General features: G+C 44.8%; 1 protein-coding gene across 1 annotated transcript; it reads right to left on the bottom strand.

Annotated features, from left to right (window-relative positions):
• Positions 1 to 1,786: 1,786 nt before the first annotated feature.
• On the bottom strand, positions 1,787 to 21,775 carry dhdds (dehydrodolichyl diphosphate synthase). Its single transcript, XM_088603111.1, has 9 exons — positions 21,687 to 21,775; positions 18,671 to 18,752; positions 15,424 to 15,540; positions 13,804 to 13,946; positions 12,868 to 12,984; positions 8,973 to 9,074; positions 6,785 to 6,899; positions 4,034 to 4,141; positions 1,787 to 2,215 (listed from the first exon to the last, which is right to left on the bottom strand). The coding sequence occupies exons 2-9, from the start codon at positions 18,731 to 18,733 to the stop codon at positions 1,964 to 1,966; spliced, it is 1,017 nt and encodes a 338-aa protein (XP_088459237.1). The 5' UTR covers positions 18,734 to 18,752; positions 21,687 to 21,775; the 3' UTR covers positions 1,787 to 1,963.
• Positions 21,776 to 24,349: the final 2,574 nt, after the last annotated feature.

Here is a 24,349-nt window from a genome sequence, read left to right as displayed (position 1 = left end):
GATTTAAGGCAACATTTAAATCTTTTCTCTCATATAGCAATGGGAAATCTTTCACCTGACAAAATAACTTGAAATTGATTAACATTAAGCTACAAAAACAGTCAATTTTAGAAATGATAGGTTGAGGTCCTAATAAAATGTGTAAGACGTAGCTCAAAGTGTGTATTTCATAGGTGGAGGGGGCACTTACGCATGGAAATGTGCGTCTTCGCTGGGACTTACCTTCCAGGCATCACGCAGCTGGTAGGATAATGACTTTATTTGGCTAAAAATAACAGTTCAGTTCACAGAAGTCAGGCTGTCCATCTCCCATTGATTTTGGTGAAAGAGGGACAACTGCCAGAGAAACCCACAGGCAGAGCCATGTTCCACTCTGGCGCTTATCCACTGTCTCCATGTCGGTGAAACGGTGTTCTTCGCTGCCGTGAGAGGAAGAGGAGAAGCCCACTGCAACCACCCCCAGCACCCTGGGCTGCAGCTATTGCATGAAACAGTGCGATGGACCGGCGACACCGATCCAGGACAGCACACGCCCCTGCCCCTGCCCATTTAGAGAATGCAAGGGGAGGAGACAGGGGAGTTACAGGTCCCACAAAACCTTGTCAAGCCTCCCCACTGCTACAATCTACTGAAACCCCGGGATGGGTACGGACCCTTCAGACTATCAGGCTCCACTCTCAAAGCAGCTTAAAGCCCACTTGAAGCCTGAAGCCCCAGCCCCTCCTCTGGCCTGGAGAGCGTGGCTGAGAGCTGGGCCTTCAGAGCCGGAGCTCCGAAGCTCATCCAGCCTGCGTGGCCCATGGGCTCGGAGGCCTGGCCAAGGTCTCGCCAACCTGGCGGTCTGAGCTGCGTCCCGCCCTCCCCTGTTCCGCCCGACAGGAAACACTGCACAGCCCCAGCCAGGCGAAAAGATTGCTAGCTGTTAGGACGACAATGTAGGAGCCGGTCACTTGTTTTAACCGGCACGAGCGTTTGCATGCGACGAGCTAGCCAAGCTTAGCAAAACCGAAAACATTCTTCTGCTTTGACCGCTCCCTCTTGACCATACTTAGTTGTTGAGGATGGCTTTCAGTATTATGAAGAAAACATCAGGAACATATACAATGTTGTTTTCACAACACACTGTTGTTGCAAACCTGTCAGGGACATGTCTGCTTCAAAACAAACACTCCTAACAGGGGGAGCACGAGTCTGGATGGCCAGAACAGTGCTCCTGGGAAGATCAGGTACATCAGTTCAGCAGATCTGGAGCAGACAGGAGATCTCCGAACCCTCAGGAGCTCTGGCAGCCTGAGAGCTTCCATCAGAACACACACCGCTCCTCACAGGTGGGAAGACAACGACCCGCTGCCTTTTCAATTTCAATTCACTGCCTTTAGATGTTGTGGTTTAAAACCAAACCGTAATACACTTACAAGACCTTTGCTGTGCTCTTTAGAATGCTGGCTGAAGCCGTGAAGAATGAAGGGCTTTTTGCAGTAAAGACCGCTTTACATTTTGTGAACAAATGGCATATCGGCAAAAACTCTGCTGAAAAGTACAAAAGTGCTGCAAAAAAGAGAAGAGAGGGGCTTGATCCATAAACGCCACCGTCTCCACCTGGCTGTGATCGGGGGGGTCACAACACGATGATCGAACAGCAACCGCAGACACCACGGAGGGCGTTTCCCCCAGAGCAGAAACAGCCCTCCGCCAGAGGACAGCAAACGGAAAACTGGCGGAACATCAGCACAGGGATACGTTTCCACACTGTAGGGAGCACAGCGACAGAAATTCCTTCATCACGTCAGCACAGGAAGAACTTTTATTCTTTAACGCCCCATAGGGGTAAAATTCCTTCGTCTCCATATATACAGAATTTAAATAAAATTGTGTTGGTAGTTCCAGCTGACTCCCCCACCCCACCCTCTCCCAATTACATGTCACTAAAAATGGGGCCCCTCCCCCCATGCCTCTGCCGGGGCTAGGCGCTCACAGACGCCAAAGACGCCTCGCTCAAGACGGTGAAGAAGCTGTCCCGCCTCTGCTGCAAGGCCCCGAGGAAGCCCTGCACCCTCCTCTCCCTCTCCACCGTGTACTTCTGCAGCAGCTCCTGCCTCTGCCGGGCATCCGGGCTTCTGCCCGACCCGTTCTGCTGCAGGAGGTCGGACACGCAGCGCCGGTCCGCTTCCAGCTGCTGCCGGGCCTGCTCCTCTCTGTGATGCTCTCGGGCTTTCTGCAATAGGGACAGGGGCGTGAGACAACAGCCGGCTTCAGTGACCGGGCCGGGCGGGTCCAGCCGCAAGCACAGAGCGCGAGACGAACAGCAGGGAGGCGTTCGGCCCATCTCGTCAGTGGGGAGCTAACTGATCCAAGGGTCTCACTCAGCTGTTTACTGAAAGAAGCCAAAATGGCTGGGCAGCTTGTTCCACACTCCCACCACCCTTTGGGTAAAGAAGTGCCTGCTGTTCTCAGTTAAGAGTTGCAATTCCACTTGTGCCTCACTGGTTCATGTTTCACTGCTGATTTGGAAGAAATCCTCTGGGTTGACTTTATCAGTGTCTTGGAGGATTTTGAATATGTGAATCAGATCCCCTCTTAGTCTTCTCTTTTCAAGACTCAGCAGGGCCATTTCCTTCTGCCCGTCATCGTCAGACAAAACTGATCTGACTGCTCTTCTCTGGACAGAAACTGGGTAACTCCTTGTTCTGCTGACATGTAACAAGACATTCGCGAGCCTTAGGCTGCAGTTGAAAGGAAGAACTAAGGCTGCTGCTGGAAGAGGTGTTAGTGGGGCCAGCAGGGGGCGCTCACCCTGCGGTCCATGTTGGTCCTAATGCCCCAGTATAGTGATAGGGACACTATACTGTAAACAGGCGCCGTCCTTCGGATGAGACGTAAAACTGAGGTCCTGACTCTGTGGTCATTAAAAATCCCAGGGTGCCTCTCGAAAAGAGTAGGGGTGTAACCCCAGCGTCCTGGCCAAATTTCCCATTGGTCCTTACCAATCACGGCCTCCCAATTATCCCCCTCTATGAATTGGCTACATTACTCTGCTTTCCTCCCCACTGATCGCTGATGTGTGGGGAGTGTTCTGGCGCACTATGGCTGCCATCGCATCATCCAGGTGGGGCTGCACATTGGCGGTGGTGGAGGGGAGTCCCCATTACCTGTAAAGCGCTTTGAGTGGAGTGTCCAGAAAAGCGCTACAGTATATAAGTGTAAGCAATTCTTATTATTATTACACTAGGGGTATTCAGCCCTCGACCTGAAGGCCTGTCTTGTCTGCCAGGTTTGCCTGGTCTCTTAAGGCCCCAGTACTTGACCTCAAGAGCAAAACTGTTAAACCCACAATCAACTGGCTGAGGACTGAGGTTGGTAACTAAGTTAGAATGAAAATCTGCAGACACCCATACACAGCTGGGCTAAACTTGCTCACTATTTTTTTAGCTTTGTATGCAGATGTAGGATCTGCAACTTAAAAACAGCACAGTGATATAACATAACATTTAATAAAAAAAATAATAGCAAACTAATTGGGAATGTACTTGTAAATATCTAAAACTTGCTGATTACTTTGGAGATCCGGTTGATATTTTCCATAGAGCTCTCACTTCACAAACTCAAGGTTGTATCGATATGTGTTAGCACATGCTCCATTCTGTGTCAGCTATGTCATTTCCGGTTTTTTAATTTCCCTTTCTAAATTGTAGCAGTCTCTGGAAATGGCCCTGGTGTGTGTGTCCGTGGATGTATCCCATTGCATGCCGAGATAGGCTCCGGCTCACCTGCAACCCTGTACTGGATGAAGAGCTTAGAAAATGTATGGATGGATAATTTATTTTAACCTCTGGTTCCCAGCTCGTGCCCTGGGGCACCCCTGTTGCCCTTCTGATTTATCAATCACACGCTGCACTGAAGCTCTGGAGCTTTGAGGCTAATTGATTTCAATTCAGTTTTGTATTTCGGGCACTCCTGATCTGGATCTGGGAAAAAAACTGGACCAGTTTTGTAGAGTGAGGCTGCCAAAGGATGAAGATGAAGATTATCGTACCTGCAGTGAACAGTAGCTCAGCTGGTACTGCAGTATAGCTTCACAGAGATTCCAGAAGGAATATTCTGGCCACAACACAGACTGGAACACCAAGCAGGAATACGAGGTCTGGGGAGACAATTTAGGAAACAACAAGAGAAATTATATACTGCTCATCTTCATCATTTGACTGCTAGTAAGCTGCATGATCTCAATATCTTATCTGGCCTCTTGCAGGATTCCAGAACATTTGGATCTTCAATCTGGTTAAATTAAAAGAAAAGTAGATCTGGCAAAGCTCTGGCTCCAGAGCTGCTCAGGGACCAGAGCCGGACAGTTTTTGCCAGCTGAATTCCGGAGCCTGGAGCCTGGAACCAAACTGCACAGACGCTCCGGAGTCCGGAGCCCGGAGCCCGGAACAGAACTGCACTGAAGCTCCGGAGCCCGGAACCATGCTGCACTGAAGTTCCGGAACCCTACAATACTGTTAGATCTGTTAAATGTATATTTTGTGTTAAATGTCTCGTGTAATGTGTTATAACTTTACCTGCCTGCAAAGCAAATTCCCCATCTGGGACAATAAAGTAAACTGAGAGCACTGTAAGACAACACAATTGTAGGGGTCCTTCTGGGGAATGGCTACCTCTGGCTAAAGTCTCCATGTTATCACTGCAACTAATCAAATGGTTGTTGCAACATAACACGCAAGTTTACACAACAATCACAAAACAATCAAGTCAACAGGTTACCCATCATGACTGGACCCGTCTGCCACAGAAGAGTCACACCCACTGTGATCTAACCGAGATGTTTAACATATAAATGACAGACTTCAGAAGAGATGTCGGAAAGATTGTATGCTTATCTGTAGATAAATTTCCAGCCCCACGCATTCATACTGTGAATGCATTTAAAATGAATGAATTACTTACACTTATATAGCGCTTTTCTGGACACTCCACTCAAAGCACTTTACAGGTAGTGGGGACTCCCCTCCACCACCACCAGTGTGCAGCCCCACCTGGATGATGCGACGGCAGCCATAGTGCGCCAGAACGCTCACCACACATCAACTCTCAGCTCTCAGCTCCTCAGGGAGGAGAGCAGAGTAATGAAGCCAGTTCATATTTGGGAATTATTAGGACTGGACTGGTAAATGGGAAATTTGGCCAGGACGCCGGGGTAACTCCCCTACTCTTTTCGGAAAACACCCTGGGATTTTTAACGACCACTGAGAGTCAGGACCTCGGTTTTACGTCTCAACTGAGGGACAGCACCTTTTTACAGTATAGTGTCCCCGTCGCTATACTGGGGCATTAGGAGCCATATAGAGCACGGGGTGAGCGCCCCCTGCTGGCCCCACTAACACCACTCAGCTTTTCCCAGGAGGTCTCCCATCCAGGTACTGACCAGGCTCACACCTGCTGGCCTTCAGTGGGTTGCCAGTTGTGAGCTGCAGGGTGATATAACTGCTGGCTAAAATGGTCAGTTTCTCACTATTGACTATCATAAAGTATTTTAGAGACTGTGTCTTAGATGCAAGATGGTTTAGTTTGTCATGTCATATTGTTTACTGCTCTGCTTTGTTTGTAACACTTTTAATATGTTACTAGTACTGATTCTTTTCAATGAGTTTCCATGTATGGATGTTCCAGTGCATGCAGGTCTAATTACTGCTGATTTCATGGTGAAAGGAATGCTGTTATTCTCTATCACCACTATCGGTTATATACTGTACTTTAAATGCACATACAGCTGTATTATCATTGCAGAGCTCAAATATATAACGTTGGTTATACCTTTTAGGTCTTTGTTCTCTTTTGTAATTAATCCCATAAGGGATGCCATGTATATTTTTTTAATTGTAGTTTATGTTAGTCATATAATTCATAATTGCAATTTTGTTTTATTTTAGAAAACCCGATCCACTACTCCTGAACCATTTTTCATTATTATTTCATCACCACCAGTTGAGGAAACGCTTCCTGTGTGCAATCCCCTGTGTGGTGGGTTTATCTTTCTGATAACAGAGTAATGAAGCCCGTCATAGATGAGGATAACTAGGAGGTCATGACTTCTAAAGGCCAGGGGAAATCTGCCAAGAACACTGCGGTTAACTCACCTACCCTAACCACAGACCTCGGGTTTAGGTCTCATCTAAAGAATGGAGCCTTTTTTATAGTACAGTGTCCTCATCACTATGCTAGGGGATTAGGACCCACAGAGAGTGCAAGGGGAGCGCCCCCTGCTGATCCCACAACACCAGTGTAGCTTATTAGCCTACACAAAGTGGCTACAAGGTTTGACCAAGTGATCAAATGTTCTAGCTGTCATCACAGAAACATAAGCCATCTGTGCAGACTGCAGAACAATACGTACATTCTACTGGTTTTAACTCACTTAGCAATACTCAGAGATTCTTTTTTCCAAAACATTTACACTCTTAAAACACGGCACTCATTGTGAAAAGCTGTACATTTTACATAAAAGTCCAAAACTTTAACTGCCAGTTCATTTAAATCACATGCTATCTTTGGAAGCCACCAAATAGCTGATCATTTTTTTCAAAGCACTTATAATGAGGCCCAGGCTGGAGTCTGAGCAGTTCTGGAGTTGGGAGCAGGGCAACCTGGAGCTCCCAACCAGTCCTAAAGCCTGACTTCCCGACTGGCCCCGGAGCCAGGCTGCAGCCAGAGCTGACCTGCTGAAGGTGGTCCGGTTCCGGAAGCAACGTCAACCCTGGTGGGGACAACACATGGGGAACCTCCCTACCTGCCACAGGAGGAAGTCGCTCAGCCGCACCTCTCCAGACGTCCTGATGAGCAGGTCGGGGTCAGGGGAATTACTGGTGTACAGACACTTGCCCAGCAGCGACTCTGACACATCACTGCAATGAAACAAACACTCCGTTTTACTCCTCCCATCTGCCTCAAAAGTAAAAAAAAAATCCCTGCAGAATTTAATTGAGATTTTCACTTCCTGATAACATTTATTATTACAGACCCTTAACAGAGCCTATGCTCAGGTGTTCTCTTAAAAAGTAATTCACATTTTACCCAAAATAGTTACTGAGGTGGACAAATTAACAGTGTGAATCTTAAAACAGTGCAGAAAGATAAAAAAAGCATAGCAATTCACCTAAAGTTAAGTTACAAGTTACAAAATATGCAAGTCTGTACTGCAGAAAACAATTAAAGCAAGCCCAGCGAAGGTCCACATGTATCCTGGCACTATTAAGGTGAAAAACTTTGTTCTTCCATACTTAATGAAAGGTTCAGCACAAGTGAAAAGCTCACACAAGCAAACTGAAGAAGTCGAATATTAGAACTACGGCTTTCCATCTCCTGGTTCCACTTCAAGGCACAGCAAGAAATTGTACAAGCAGAACTAGCATTTAAGCACTATCCCAGCTTTACTGCTTGTTCTTAATTGGCAAACATTGGTTAGGTTCCCCACTCAATCTCAATGCATTACATAAAGGGCTTTCACAGAATCCAACTCATTATATTTTTCCCCAAAGTGAATGAACTGAATATCTCAATTGAATCCATTCAATTCAACTTGAAGTCCACATTAAAGTCCCATCTGGATTATTCAATCCAAAAACAAATCAAACTAACACCTAAAGCCACACAGGATTCATTGCTGTGACCAGGATGTACAATTACAAATTGCAAATGCAGCCCAAAATGCTTTTGAAGGGGAACTGCAAAGCTGTTTTTATAGTTTGGGGTTCAAAAGAGTCAGCATTGATGAGGGCATCAATGAAAGTAAAATGTACACAGTAAAACCTCCAATTTACACCACATAATAGACCAAACTTCCAGGTCTGTGCAGGTCTGTGCGGCACCATATTCTGGTACTCAGAAAGAGGCAACCAAACTTCCGGAGAGGTGAAACCTGTGACATTGTAAAAAGCAGCTTGTGGATACATCTCTTTTAATCCAATAGAAATATTGCTTTTGACTTCAAGAGGGTTTTGCAGACAAATACTACTTATTTGTTTACTCTGCATGCAGATCACATTGGAACATTTCTGTGGTGAAACGTCTGCCGGACAACCTGTACTTGTTCATTCTTTCATCACATTACTTATTGCAGGGACTAGTGAGCAGGAAGGGCATGGCACAATCTGCGCAAATTTTCGCTATCGCCAGTAAAAAGCAGTTAGCGAATAAAATGGCAGTTATATAGTACTTTCATGATTTTGTGCTTATTTCAAAATTAATAAACAAAATCTATAATGTCAATTAATTTATTAATGACATCTAATAAAATTGTGCTTCCAGTTCACCTTTAACAATGAAAGCTTTTTGGTTCAAAATGCTGTCCTTAGCATTTCACCTTTTTTGATCCACAAATATTGGATTGCTGTCTGACCCGAAATAAATATTAAATGCCGAGTTCGTAGAACTACTGAGAACGCTTTTTATGTACAGCATGGATGGTTATTTCATTGAAATTTTGCAACAGCCATGTTGCAATCAGTCAAGTGTAGTGTTTGTTTGTAAAGGAAATGGTTCACGAAACAAAACCACACCTGCCACTAGGCCACCCAATTTCAGTTCTCATCCTTAAGGTTTGTGAGGAGCCAATTCACAGGACACCCACATACACACCCTGGACACCAGCCCATCACGGGGCACCCACATACACACCCTGGACAGGATACCAGCCCATCGCAGGACTCTCACATACCTACACACACTCACCCTGGATGGGTCACCAGTCCAGAACCTAACCCAGGTTATGATATATTTTATATCTGTGCCCAAGTTCCATGAAGCAGTATCACTAACCAGCAAGTAAACCACACACAGAGTTCTAACCTGATCTCTAACCCAAATGTTAACACCACACAGTGATAAAGCATGGTTTGTGAAAGTATTATCTGGTTTTCTCGGTGTAAAATCCAGGATGCAGGAGACTGCAGAGCAGTGAAAAGATCGGATGCTCTCACCTCGATCTGATGAGCCCCTGCTCCACACCCCAGGCCATGTCTTTCACCGCAGAGCTGATCTCGTGTCTGGAGGTGTAGGCGAAGCACACATTCAGAAAACACCTGGGAGAGTAGGAGGGGCAACAAAAATGAAAAGTTAAAGGTAAGTACTGGCATCTCATGTTTTAAACCAGTTTATCTATCACAGCACCTTACCAGCCATTGATGTGAGTGGAAAAGAAATAGTAATGATGACGATTACATCCAGAGTTCAGATAGTGTTTAAGAATCACTGCTCTTCACAGATCACAGAATAGCTGTTTCAGTAGCAGGGTGCCAGTACTGCAGTCCACAGCTGTACCTGGCGAAGAAATCACAATGGTCCCTCCTATTGGACTCCAAAGACACAGGACTGCAGGAGGATGTGTGATAAGGCAGACAAGAGGCTGCCGTAATAACATGTCCAACAATGGCCGAAACTGAAGTAGGTTTGCTCTGCTCAGAATGTTTTTTTGCTAAGAAAAACACACTGCCATGGCAAAAAAAACTGCTTTATGAAGTTCATTTAAAGTGATATGTTTTGCATTATTAGGCATTTATCTCTTCTGTATAAAGCGGTTTCAATCCTAAAACTAAAAGTGCTCTGAATTTATTTGTATCTGGAAGACCTACATCTTTGCCACCTTTTGAAACACCGGCTGTGTCAATCTAAGGCAATGCTCAATTATTCCAATTACATTTATTATTTTGCCTAGTGGCTATATTACAGGTTTAACAGATTATAATTCTTGCAAAATGTTAAATGCTGCACTGAGATACATGGCCTGTTTAACTGGTTTTAAATGAGTGATTTAATATAAACCCCTTATATTGAAAGGACACGCAGTATTTTGCTCAGAGCAACAACTTGAAAAGGGCACAGGCTTGGCTGTTACCCTTTATATATGAAAATCCTGACACCGTGTTGTGCTTGGAATGTTTTTTACAAAAATCTGCATCCGGCCCCAGCAGCATTGTGGGTCTGCAAAAGCGCTCATCTGTGAAGGCAGCTCTGTGTGCTCCAAATTAAGAGAAAGCAGTCCACAGCACTGTTCAACCAATTAAACACATATAGAGAATTAAAAAAAAAACATTTTAAATAACTGAGTATTATACAGGGCAGCACAATGGTGTTTAGCATTGCTGGCTGACAACTCTAGGACCCAGGGTTCAATTTCCGGGGTGCTGTCGCATGTTTTTATGTTCTTCTTACATTTGTATGGATTTTCTCCCAAGTGCTCTGGTTTCCTTCCACAGTCCAAATAACTACTGGTAGGTAAGCTGGCTTCTGGAAAAACTGGCTCTGGTGTGAGTGTGTCTGTATAGACCCTGTGATAGACTGGTGTCCCATCCAGAGTGTAGCCTGCCTTGGTCCCTTTGCTTGCCAGGATAGGCTCTGGCCCCCATGACCCAGAATAGGATATCGAGGTTGGAAAATAGATGGATAGATGGAGTGTAATGAATGTGTCTCGGCACACAGGAAGCATTCTTGGTACTGCAAGGGGAGAGCGAGGAAGAGCCGACCAGCTTGCCGGAGGCCTGGTGCGCGCCCATCACCAACATCAACAGCAGGGACGCCGTTAATGGGAACAGTGAATAGCAGTCCCACAGAGCCTGCTCAATCATTTTTTCCCTTGTTTTTAAAGAACCCCAAAAAAGAATGGATGTATAGTGCATCTGACAGAACTCAAAAGATTTCTGAAATGCCTTTGACAGGGTTCCCCACAACTGGCCAATTCTTAAACACAGAGCTTATTTCCTTCCCTTTGTCTTGTCCAATTCGAAAAGATAGACGTACTGTAACATGCACACAAGACAAAATGATAAAAAGGGGTCAATTGGCTGTGGACCACACCAGAAAAACAAAATGAACAGTCTCTACAGGTTGTAAGAGGTAGAAGATGGAGACAAGATGGAGGTTCTGGTCTGGACCGCATTTCCCAGAGAGCAATGGGGAATGACCTGCTGTCCTCAGTCACATGCACAATTTGAGAAAGACAATTGGTCAGGTGTCAGCTAAAACCAGGAAGAGGAGGCTACCAGCCTCTGCTCATCACCAGCCTCTGCTGTCTAAGAGAAAAGCTGAATCTCACAGATGCATCAGACGGAGAAGGGAGCGAGTGAGGAAGCAACCATTTTGGAAATTGTTTGTTTTGGGGTTTTGCTACCAGTAAGCAGCTTAGCTGCTCAGCTCTTTACAGAGCGGACCAAAAAAAAAGAAATGTAGTTAGCTCCCTGAGAGAGTTTTGCTTTGTTTGGAATTCATTAGCATTGCATATAAATAAAAGGCACTGCTTATTTTACCTTAGGGCTGTGTTTTGTGTGCCTATTTTCCAAAATCTGCCTATAAAAGATAACTGCTGCTGCTACAAAACAAAGGTTTTTCATTTACCTCTTGTTCATTTCCTCGGCTTCTCCCACCACCACCTCCTTCAACCCCACATCACACAGCACTCAGCAATCCCAGGCATGACCTGAACTCCTCAGTAAAACCGTGTAGCTGCGTGTCACAGTTCAATATACTATATCCACTGTACCAGTTTACACATCGCACAAGATACGCAAGCTAATGATGCACACCGTGCATGTCATACCTCTTCTGAAATGAAACAACACTGCCAAGTCTGAAAAATACCGAAGTAAAATGCAAACTAATAATAAAACAATGGACAAAGAAAAACACTATATAACCTTAAAGCATTTTGAAAAAACCTAGTGCTCATGTAATCCAATTACATGTCTAACCAACAATACTCTTCTGTCCAAGAGCTTCCCACCACAGTGCTTGTGACTCGGGTGTCTTTTGGAAATCTCTCACAATAATTCAGTCATACTGTTGGGTTAACCAAAACCAACCAGTAACCAATGACCAACCAATAACTTGCTTATTACGTCTTCTAAATTGCTTTAACTTCTGAAACAATTGTCCAAAAATGTCCCAAAACACAACAGGATGGAAGAATCGGGGTTCAAGAAGCCTTGACTCAATTCTTGTGAAAACAGAGGGAGCAGTTAACAGTGGGAACTGTAGGGAGACAAACCAGTCCAATCTGAGACCTTCAGCAGCGAGACACACTGGCCCAGTCTGTCGGTGAGTCAGTCGCGAGACAGGCCCGTCCAGTCGGTGAGTCAGTCGCGAGACAGGCCCGTCCAGTCGGTGAGTCAGTCGGTGAGTCAGTCGCGAGACAGGCCCGTCCAGTCGGTGAGTCAGTCGCGAGGCAGGCCGGTCCAGTAGGTGAGTCAGTCGCGAGGCAGGCCGGTCCAGTCGGTGAGTCAGTCGCGAGGCAGGCCGGTCCAGTCGGTGAGTCAGTAGGTGAGTCAGTCGCGAGGCAGGCCGGTCCAGTCGGTGAGTCAGTCGGTGAGTCAGTCGCGAGGCAGGCTGGTCCAGTCGGTGAGTCAGTAGGTGAGTCAGTCACGAGGCAGGCCGGTCCAGTCGGTGAGTCAGTAGGTGAGTCAGTCGCGAGGCAGGCCGGTCCAGTCGGTGAGTCAGTCGGTGAGTCAGTCGCGAGGCAGGCTGGTCCAGTCGGTGAGTCAGTCGGTGAGTCAGTCACGAGGCAGGCCGGTCCAGTCGGTGAGTCAGTCGCGAGGCAGGCCGCTCCAGTCGGTGAGTCAGTCGCGAGGCAGGCCGCTCCAGTCGGTGAGTCAGTCGCGAGGCAGGCCGCTCCAGTCGGTGAGTCAGTCGCCGAGTCAGTCGCGAGGCAGGCCGGTCCAGTCGGTGAGTCAGTAGGTGAGTCAGTCGCGAGGCAGGCCGGTCCAGTCGGTGAGTCAATCGCTGAGTCAGTCGCGAGGCAGGCCGGTCCAGTCGGTGAGTCAATCGCTGAGTCAGTCGCGAGGCAGGCCGGTCCAGTCGGTGAGTCAGTCCCGAGACTCTGCTCACTTGTTGTGGGTCTTGGTCGCCAGCACAGCCTGGGCGATGAGCTCTTGGAGGTCCCGAGGGAGCAGAGCCAAGTCTCCCAGCACCCGGATACAGACCCCATGTTTCTCCAGGTTCTCCCTAGGGAGGAAAGTGGGAAAGAAGGAAAAGACTGATTATATGGAAAATGATTTACTAGAAGGTGAAAATGACTAATTCTGAAGAATCCATGACCTGATTTTCCTTTTTTGTTGTCAAGTTATTCTAACCATGGAATCATGTGAAAACGTAACTTGAACAAATGATTTGACCTTAGACACACAAAATATGGTTATTTAAAGAAATTCTTTTGCTTTCTCTCCTGAAAGATCTATCGTTTTTTCTTCCATGTTTTTCCCCCGCAAGATGCTGCTTAATCTCTGCCCTTCGGCTTTTGTTTTAAATAAAATAAAACAAATCACCTTGTCCCTGATGACCTGATCTTCACCATATAAATTGAGAGGCACAGCTAATTCCAAAGCGACTGACGTTACAGTCATTACTCCAAGACTGCAAAGCCTCCAGTGGAAGCAGGGTGCATTTCTATATATATATATTGCATGATGTTGACTAACAATTCATTAACCCCCCCCAAAACAGGTGATATAACTGCTTACGCAACAATGTGATTATACAAGATCAACAATTAAGTTTAGAGCTGAAACAAAAAACCCAGAACCCTGCCACTCTTAGGGTCCAGAGGTCTTCAGCTCTGTAAGAAGCTTTAAAATTATAGTTAGAACCACTTCAGGTGTTGTCTGCAACTTCAGTCACCATGCCAGTGCACCAGTGATAACAAAAATGCTGCGCCATGTCTGTAGCTCTGCTTTCGGGCAAAATTACTGGATTCTGCTATGACCAGACAGATTTTGGAAACCGGAAGAGCCCAACCCCTAAGACATGAACTCTGGGCTCCCTTACTGTTCCTCCAGGAGCCTGCTGAACTTCTGCCGTGCCAGCTCCATCAGCCCTTCCACCTCCTGCTTGGAGCGCTTGAAGTTCTCGATGCTGAAAGCGTAGACAGTCACCTCCTGGATCTCCAGATTTAAACACCAGCGCAGCGTCTATCAGTAGAGAGAGGAATTGCACAATCCCAGTCTGAGTCGGAAGGTACTGAACTGGGTAATTGAACAGTGAGACATAAACAACAGGGAGGAAGTGGAAACTAGGTGGAAGTGCCTTTAAAACAGAGAACAGGAGGCAGATCTTTACACAAAGAGTTGTGGGAGTGTGCAACAAGCTACCAGGCTACCAGGCCATGTTGTTGAAGCCGATACACAGGGTTCTATCAAGACACAGCTGGATGAGATCCTACACTCTACGCTGGACATAAAACAACTTGTTGAGCTGCAACCAGCCTTACAGCTGGGAGAAGGATGTGAGATGTGCAACAGAGGCTTAAAGGGGGCATTAAGTGCAAAGCAAAAAAGATAAATGGATCCAAACTGGGACAGCATGGTGGCATAGTGGTTATCATTGCTGCCTCACAGCCCTGTGCCCCTGGGTTCAATTCCTGGGCTGCTGTCAGCATGGAGCTTGTATGTTCTTCCCGTGTTCATGTGGGTTTCCCCCCAGAGCTCTGGAAAACTGGCCCTGGTGTGAGTGTGTGCATGTTTGTGTCTGTCTGCCACGTGATGGACTGGCATCCTGTCCAGGTTGTCTATTGTCTTGCGCCCACTGACTGCCGGGAGAGGCTCTGGCTCCCACGTGATCCTGAATTGGATAACGTGGCTAGAAAATGGATGGATGGATCCAAACTGCAGTCCAGACTGAATTTTGTCACTGTATGACAATTGCATTCTCCAAAACATTTCCACATTTTTCCACAATACCCAAGTTTATAATACGTCTTATTGTGTCTGCAGATGACACACTGTGGTTTTAGTGGCTCTGGAAGCTCCACGCTGACAGGATTGGTTTTTGAGACCATAAGCATGGCATTATAAGATATGCTCTGATTACACTTATAATGCCAAGACATTTGACAGGGCAGTTCCCCCTTTTAATTAGACTGATTGACCCCTTCTCCATGGGTCATAAGGTGCTGATAAAGAGACCTAGAACATTTTCTGGATTACAGAATTCAGGGACTAGCAATAGGAGCAAGCAAATACATTAGAGTGCCTGTCATCAGATACTTGAGATGTCAGCGTAACAGATCTCAATCAGAGCTCACAGCATGCAAGTAGTAAAGACCCACAAGTCCAAGTTTCATTTGTACAATGTAAATGAGCAGACTGAAAGTAAACAGGCAGATCAGGAGCCAACCCAGGGAAAAAGAGAAACCCTGAGAAGTGAGACACAGGCTGTGCTGACTGTCAAAACAGTCTGGGGGCGTATGAACTCTGGGAGTAGGTAATCCAGCATGTCACAGTCGACAGCGCGCCTTCGAACGTGTGTGTCCTAGTTGGTCTTCCGAAGAAGAGAGAATTCACAACGGCAACTGTGGAAGAGGGGAAACGGAGAAACGGGGGTGGAGGGGAATGAGCCCAGAGGGGCCGGGGCCTCCTGTACCGCGTCCAGACGCGCGCAAGGCCTCACCTCCGCCAGCTTGTCGAAGCCCTGCGTGTGGCCCTCCTGCCTCTCCACGTGCCGCTTGCGGGCGTAGCGGCGGTTGCCGTCCATGATGAAGGCGATGTGTCTGGGCATCGGGCCGGCCTGCAGCACAGGCGTGGGACAGCGCGCGAATCCGTGAGCCAGTCGCGGAGCACGCGGACCCACACACACACCAGAGCACGCCAAACGCAAGCGAGCGCGCGCGGCGGGACCCCAGAGCACAAATGTCATTTGGGATTCAGGAAAGAAATACAGCAATGAAAACCCGACAAAAACCTGTTGAACTCTCAGCCCAGTCCCGCCTTTCAAGGCCTACTGATCTTTATACCCTCAGAATGGCTACCCTGTGCCATTTGTCTGTGAGACATATTTAATTTGTGTAAACATATTCAGTGTTTTGTATTTTGCGTTCTTATTTCGGGTTATTATTACTGTGGTAATTGGTGTAGTGTGAGGGCAGTTTTATTTGACTGACCTAGGGGATGGTGTGGTGTGGACAACTGAGGAGGGAACGCAGGCTTGCACCGTGTCCAATAGTCTTCTTTTTCTTCTAGGCTTTTCTTTATTTTCTGTCTCAATAAAGTTTGATAATCGGCCATAAAAGATCTGTTTTCTTTCATATGAATACCTAAAACCGTAAACCGAGGATTTTATAGTATGGTTTAGAGTCATTAAACCCACAAAGTGCTAAGGTTGGACATGTAGTTCAGACCATATTTTGGAGAGTGAGTGACGTATCTTATTCTGAGGGTGGTGCCACTGCCTCTTCCCTCCTGTCTCCTCAACAATAACCTCACCGAAGAACACAGCAAGCCGGACAACGCCTTCAGCCTCCCTGGAGTCTTAATAAACGTTCCCAATTACGTTTTCACCACTCTGCTCCTGTGTGCAAATAATTAGAATTCTTGTGTGCCCAGGTAATAAAAGCACAACCAGAATATGTTCTGCTCCAGTGCCTTTGGAGGAAGTAAAAAAAATAAAATACACTGCTGCTTTCTTGGCCAAATCACATCAGACGTGTGCCGTGCCGTATGATAAGTTAAGTAACTTCGCTATTCTCTTTGGATTTTTCTGAAAAAAAACACGGGTTTAGCTTCATCTGCTATCTTATGACCTGTGGGGAAAAACTAAATGTATCATGTTAAAAACTTTCCATCTTACTCTAAAGCAGCCACTAAAATATTAAAAACCACTGGTTTTTTAAGCAGGAGGATGCATGGTGCTGAATATTGAACAGAGGGGAATACTGAGCCAAGTTCTCTGGGCATCATTATTTTAAATTATGTAAAGTTCCTGTGTTAGAATACGGCTTTTCTACATTGCTAACTTGTTATATTTATATACAAATTTGTACTGTGTGTTTTTATTAGTACCGCGTTTTTTTGTAATTCACCTTGGACAAAAGCATCAGCCAAATTAAAAAAAACTACTAATGCAGCAAGTGGGTATTTTTCAGCAACCAATCAAAATCTGACATTTCGGAATGCTCGCCTATTACCCAGAAAGCTCTGCTCAGGTAAAGGACTTCAAGATCCTTGTTGGAAAATTGGATGTTCCTGTACTCCCATTTGTAAACAGACAACTCCATTTTTCAAATACATCACATTATTACTATTAGTTCTTCTAGGTTACAAAAACATTCTTATTTCCTGTGTGCCAATGTGTTTACATCATGTTTAAATTCAAACTGCTGAAAAACATCACACAGCATACTTAATGCATTTTTTTATCCTTGGATGTTTGCCATCTACCTTTCCTTGCACTGGCACCTATATTTATAACTTTTACACATTTAAAACAGTCCTTTTTGGTGGTGTTATTAATTACCCCGCCCTGGGGGGTAAACACACCTTGGAAATCCTGAAACAGCTTTTTAAAAAACAAGTAGCTGTTTTTTCATTTGGCCATCAACCTTCACTGCCTGTCCTCAATGAGTAGCAGCTATCGACAGGAGCTCTGCACCAAAGTTTACCTACATATCTCAAGGAAAGTATCACAGTGCTCAGTGTCTGTATTAACCCCTCTCTCAGTGCAGTGCTACCCACAGGTGCCTTTACCAAAGTTCACCTAAAGATCTCAAGCAATGCAGCCACCATAGGACTGCTAAACTTAATTTTCTGATCTCTGGAGCGCACTTGCCCCATCTCACCCTGCTAAACAGAGTCAGGCAATGCTTTGTGCCAGGCCTGAGCTGCGCTTTCCTGTCTTCCCCCCCCCGAAAGGTGGGAGAAGTGTGTGCCCAGGTGAATGATGGGAAGGGTTAGCAGAACTCCCCCAGGTCACGAGGCCTGGGAAAGAAAAGGAGGGGGATTTACTGGGTACTCTTTTGCTCTGCACGCCTTACGCCATGATATGGCCCCCTGGCCGATTTTTACTTTTGATCATTAAAAGCTACACTCTACAATAAAACAACCACACAGCACTGGGAGACGAATCAGATTCTGTTCATTTAGAAAGTTTTAGGCTAGTGCGTTAAGCAGCTATTTAAATCAGGCCCCCGGGATTTCAGATGACATAGGTGTGCAGCTAGATGGCCAGCAGCCATGTCACCCTGCAACTTACAACTGGCAGCCCACTGAAGCTAAGCAGGTGTGAGCCTGGTCAGTACCTGGTTGAGAGACCTCCTGGGAAAAACTAAGGTTGCTGCTGGAAGAGGTGTTAGTGGGGCCAGCAGGGGGCGCTCACCCTGCAGTCCATGTGGATCCTAATGCCCCAGTATAGTGACGGGGACACTATACTGTAAACAAGCGCCGTCTTTCAGATGAGACGTAAAACCGAGGTCCTGACTCTCTGTGGTCATTAAAAATCCCAGGGTGTTTCTCGAAAAGAGTAGGGGTGTAACTCCGGCGTCCTGGCCAAATTTCCTATGCCTCCTAATAATCCCCCTCCGACAAGGGGACCCTGCTGATGCGGGATTGACTCTTTAAGATCTGATCAGGATAATGTCTCAGTACATAGAATCAATTACATTTTTACAAGGATCTAATAACAAGGGGTTACCGGATACAATGCACTACAAATTCATCATATATCTGAACAAAACAAAGAATGTTTCAGATCTCTGAATTCTCTTCTTTAGGTCTAAAGATCAAAAAGCCACACTTAATTCAAAACTGATGTAAAATAAATTATGTAAGTGTAGTCACAGTCCAGTTCATGTTTTTTTTTAGATCTCCTCTGTTTTGGTGAAACGTTATCATTTCCCATTGTGGTCGATAGATAAGAGACATACCTTCAAGATATTTGCAGAAAATCTCTCAATCAGTGTCAGCTCCCCCTCCCTAATCCACGACATTATTTAAGATACAGGCTTCCTACAAAAAGAAATAAAGACAGAATATACAGGTTATTACATATCAGGTTAACACCTCAGGCCTCTCAGAATTAACTGCATAGATCCCGAGACTCTGCAAACTCAAGTTCAATACTTTATTGCCATAACAACCAGTTGCATGGAATTTGTTGGATGAGCTCCTACAAGTAAACGACATCAATACAGATATATAACTATGAGCCAATAAAAAACAGCATCCCCCCCAATTTATCTACACATACCTTCCCAACACAAACCAGAAATTAGATAAGTAACAGTGAGACTAGATAAAATGAAAACATACCCCACAAAAATGTCAATGCAGCTACAGATGGCACATCTATTTCCTAATCCTAGTTATGACGGTTCAAAGTTCAAGACAGGTGGGTGACTCAATGCAAAGCTCAGTAAGGAGCTCTATTTTATTTTGAAGTCACCCATCACCTCCCTTTTTCCATACCTTTCAAAAACTGGAATTGCCGACTGCTGACTGGTTTGGCTCAACAAAACCGACCAGGACAAGAACTTGTGAATCCTCCCTTCTCATATTCCTAGACCAGAGACCTTAGCTCAGCACCACAACCATGACTTCCAGGCCCAACCTCTCCAGTCTTGCAGGCACCTTTTCAATAGTTCTTAGGAATGACACCCATCCATTACCTCAAAGCTGCTTATTTCTTGTAAGGCTCACAGCCACACAGGGCCTATCCTGGAAACAGAGGCAAGGCAGGGCTGGAGCCTGGATGGTTCAATGCAGGGCACAGATGCACGTCTGTGGAATCAGAGCACCAGGCGAATAACACGGAACATGCAAACTCCACACAGAAGGCACCTAAATTAGAATAGGACCCACCGTAAGACAGCAGTGTTACCCAGCATGCCTGCCAAAGGACACTGCGTTTCAGGATAAAACTCCATTCAGATTGTATGATAAATATGTATATTTATAGGCCGGCATGGTGGGCAGGTGCTGTCTGTGTGGAGTTTGCATGTGTTTCCTCTAGGTGCTCCAGTTTCCTTTCACAGCCCGACACCATACTGGTAGGTTAACTGGCTCTGGGGAAAATTGGCCCTGCTGTGAGTGTGTGTCTGTGTGTATGGTGCCTGGTGTCCCACCCAGGGTGTACCCTGCCTTGCACCCACTGATTACCAGGATAGGCTCCAGCTCCCCCATGACCCTGAATTGGAAGCATCTGTTAAAAAATGGAAGGATAGATGGACATTACAGATGATATCGTGTGGGATTGTAGGTGCAGTTAATTAACATGGCCATAGGAAGACACACGCCGGCTACTGGTCTCTACCATTACTGGGGAGCTAATTCAGAGCTCATGATATTGAGCGTTTTGCTGGCACAGACTGAAAAAAAAACAAAATAACAGACCTCATGTCAATTCAATGCTCCCACCACACAAAAATAAGAAGATGCACGGGTCTGATAGATATTGAATTATATTGAGGCACTGGCGTCTATGCAAATCAATCTTCAAACACGGGTACATGTAACTTCTCCATGTGGGTCCCTACAATATCGGATGGGTGTGTGTGTGTACCCCAGAATTACAACTCTGTTCTCTGGCTTATGTTTTTTTTTAATTTACATTTGTGCTTATCGAGAAAAATGTTCTCAAAACCAGGAACAAGAAACTTCAAGGTAAATCCCCACATTAATCATTTAAAATAGCATTAAAGAAGGCAATATGGACAAGTCGCACAGACTAGAGTCTTATTTTCCCTCTATATACAGTATGCCTGCTTTCCCAGTTATAGACAGCACATGTAAGTGACTCTGCAGATCCCTTGTGTCATCAGTCCCATGGTTGCTGTAAGTCTGTATGGATACAAGCCCTGCTAAAAATAAAACACTGGACGTTCATTAAAAAATCAACTAAAAATGATTGCTATTACCGGTTAATTACTATAAATAATAACTAACAATAAACAGTTGATAACTAGTAAACTACTATTACTAGTCACCATTATTAAAAATAATTGCTTTTGCAATACATTTTCATTCTTATAAAATCAGAATTTTCTATTTGAAAACAACACGTTTCCCAGAATCTCAAAAACAGCCCAGAGAGAAGATCAAAACTCTTAAACTTCAAGTCTGAGTTGCATACACCGTTTTATGCAGAGCTCCAAGACACACATGGAACTGGAAGGGACTGGGTGTTGCTGTCACTGGCTCCTGCTGTCAAGAGACTATTAGTCTGTGTCACGCTTGGCTGTGTTATTCCCCACTCTCAGCCCCACGCACTTCGGCATCACCTACTCGTCCACGATTCCAAGACTTAAAAATACAGCCTCAATGTCCACCGCACACTTCTCAAGGACGTAAGAAACACTGTTCCTTGAATCTGTCCATTATGTCTCAGCTACTATACGGCACTGATACAGCAGCTCAATATGTAGCTTGTTTTACTGTTCTATGGAATCAGAATACTGTGATCCCATTAAAGCCGAATTCACAACCTATAACAACCTGATAATAATTATTGCCCACGAATATCCAGTACAAAGCATCTCTGGGGCGTTTGTGGTTTTTCAGTGTAGAGGCAAGAGAAGAAACTCAGCTTAGTCAATGAAATCTTAAAAGTTTGCCAGACCCAGCCTTCGCCAACTACTAAAGTCCTAACGTCAGCTTGGCTCCGTTTGTAAATTATCCGGAGGAAAATGTAGACAAAAAGGCGCGTCATGTGAAAAGGGTTTAACATTGCAACCGTTTTGTATCAATCTGTCTTGGAATTACTGTACAGAAACCATTTACCTCTAAACCAAGTTCAATTCAATTCTGTACCCCACATTTCATTCAAAAGCTGTACAGCCATTACAGTCCATTCGAACTGCTAAGAAATTAAAACGCATCAAATATATGGCAAATACACACATAACGAGTGTTCATTTAAATAAAACAACGCAATGCGTAACTCACTTTGCTTATCCAAAAAGAGATTTTGTTGTAGACTTCCAACTCACACTGCTTGCCTTTAAGATGACGTATTCTTCCGTATGGAGCACACGTAATTAAAGGAACTGCGCTTCCTCTGACGTATAAAGCAGTCGCCGGCGTTGGCAGGGCGGCAGCGGCCATCTTTGTAAGGACGCGTATTTGGTTGATGAGCTTTGCAACGTGCAAGAATGAAAAAAGACCACTAGGGGGCATATGCTACTAGGGTAACTAGGACGCATTTTCTGAAACTGTGGTCTCCAACCTTGTTCCCGGAGTCTCGTTTCTGCAGATTTACAGCTAGCCACTAGACCATCAAGTTTCTAAAGAGCCAGAATAATTTAGTTGTGATTACTTAAACTGTTAAGTTTCCAAATTAAAGAATTAATTTAAAATTAATTTAGGACAAAAAACGGTAATACTTCAACCCTCTAGGACCACAGGTCCCTTAAGCTTAATAAATAAATTGCTTGCTTAATTGATCAATAAATTCCGAATTAAAAAAGGTTTTCTTAATTTAAAAAAACAGGTGATTTAGGGTGACCTGTAAGACTTACTGGACTAAGTCTAACCAGCACCTGTGCAGGAAACTCCTGCTCTAGAATGTCTTACAGTATGTCATGGGTGATCACACCATTCATACCATTTTACAGGCAATGCTCTCCACCACCACTATTATGTAGAACTTATCTGGATGGTGTACTGGAAGTACACCACTATGCTCACCAAACATCAGATACCAGTGCGGAGTAGAGCAGAGTAATGAAGCCAAATCATAGATGAGGATTATTAGGAGGCCATGAATGGGGAAGGCTAGGGGGAATTTGGCCAGGAAACTCGGATTAACACCCCCAAAGGTGTTATCATTATTGTTATTAAAGGACATCTTCTTTTTATAGTGTCCCTGCCATTATAGTAAGGCATAAGGACCCACACAGACTGCAGACCCCTACACGGCCCCACTAACACCTCTTCCAGCAGTAACATTAGCTTTCCCAGGAAGTCTCCCTTCCAGGCACTGGCCAGACTCACACCTGCTGAGCTTCAGTGGGCTGCTGGTTGAGTGTTGCAAAGCTGATCCAGCTCTTCAGATGCTGTTGCTTTATAGAAACCTAGTATAAAAAGCCCGCAGACACACCAGCTGTGCAGGACCAGAACTGGACACTGTGCAGACACAGACTCTCTGGTGTGTCCACAGAGGGTCCAGTTCTCCACGACCAGAACTGGACCCTCTGTGGACACACCAGGCTTCTATGACCAGGATTGAAATTGGTTTAGAAACCGATCAAAACCACACCTGCTCTGTGTCTATTTAGTAAAATCAGCACCCATGAAATTGTTTGCAGTGTAGATGCTTGTAAATTTAAGTCACTCCAAATAAAAGCCTCAGTCAACTAAATTTTTAATGTTAATAACAACCAAAGCTCTGTTTTGAACAATGCATTTGCTCTCTGAAAAAAATACAACAAGATAAAAACAATCTGAATGCTTGACAACAAGTTAGAGCTCCAAAGGTTAGCTCTGAACACTGGAGTTTATAATTTAAGAGACAAGGTAGACACCTGGGAAGTGAGATAATAATATCATTTTTATATTTTTGCAAACTATGCCGTCTAGTGGCTTGAAATCAGCTTTGTGCCAATATGGTCAATAGGATAAAAGGGCATGTATGAGTCTAAACTGGCTGTATGCCCAGAACATATGAAAGGAACTAACTTTAACTTTAGTTAAACTTTAACTTTAGTTAGAACTAACTTTAGTTAAGGAACTAACTAACGTCTGCAACTTACATATGATTAATAACCATATAGGGATGTGTTGTTGTCTTATCATTCATTCAGAATATGTCGTAGTAACTAGTTTGTTTCGCCATATAAAAGACCATCTTTAGTTACTTATTTTCAAGTTCAGTGGTTGCAAGCCGTATGCGTATGAAATAAAGAGACTTCTACTTCACAGACAGCTGGACTTTGTCATTTGTATGACACAACATAATTATACATTTCTCAAGGTAATTGCAGTTGATGTCTTTGAAATTTGGTAGTATACAAAGGGATAAAAAAAATCATCCTGTGTGGATCGCTGATGACATTAGCCCCTACGACTTCATCAGGATTAACGATACGATAAAACAAGAACACAAGAAACTGAATCGAAACTGAAACTGACAACAAAGAGTAGACATTGTTTGCAAAAAATCAAATTAGAATTATTTGCTTGCATTTATATAAAGCTACTCATCTTTAAGGATCCCAAAGAAGTGTTAAGAATTATTATTAAGAGTGAGCTTTAACGATATTGCTCTCACCCTACTCCTAACAGCACCAAGGGATCTTCATTGACCCAGTAGTCATGATCTCTGGTCTGTCTCATCCAAAAGACAGCACCTACAACACAGTGTCCTGCTCAAACACATTCTTCAGGCAACAGCTTTATGAATGACTGGGATCAATGACCAACCATAAAAGCATTATGAGCCTACTGATCTCTTATTTTTAACCTTTCCTTTATTTATTTATATGTACCAGGACCAAAACTTGGTTTCCTGTAACCATGTAGTAAGTGACAGAATTATGTATTCCTTCCATTTTCTAACCACAGAGGTGTCAGAGCCTATCCCTGGGCAAGGACAAGGGACAAGGCAGGAT

The sequence above is a fragment of the Lepisosteus platostomus genome, chromosome 13 (assembly GCF_059453375.1).
Source record: "Lepisosteus platostomus isolate fLepPlt1 chromosome 13, fLepPlt1.hap1, whole genome shotgun sequence".
NCBI classification, from domain to species: domain Eukaryota; kingdom Metazoa; phylum Chordata; class Actinopteri; order Semionotiformes; family Lepisosteidae; genus Lepisosteus; species Lepisosteus platostomus.
The sequence above is the reverse complement of the archived record's forward strand: the minus strand, read 5'-3'. Positions and strand labels throughout refer to the sequence as shown.

What these genes read in the sequence shown, in the direction of transcription:
- dhdds (XM_088603111.1), bottom strand. Translation starts at nt 18,733, where the DNA reads ATGTCGTGGATTAGGGAGGGGGAGCTGACACTGATTGAGAGATTTTCT. An exon ending in AGCAGGCTCCTGGAGGAACA is followed by an intron (nt 12,985 to 13,803) that starts GTAAGGGAGCCC and finishes TTTCCTCCCTAG; the next exon opens with GGAGAACCTGGAGAAACATG. An exon ending in GCGACCAAGACCCACAACAA is followed by an intron (nt 9,075 to 12,867) that starts GTGAGCAGAGTC and finishes CTACTCTCCCAG; the next exon opens with GTGTTTTCTGAATGTGTGCT.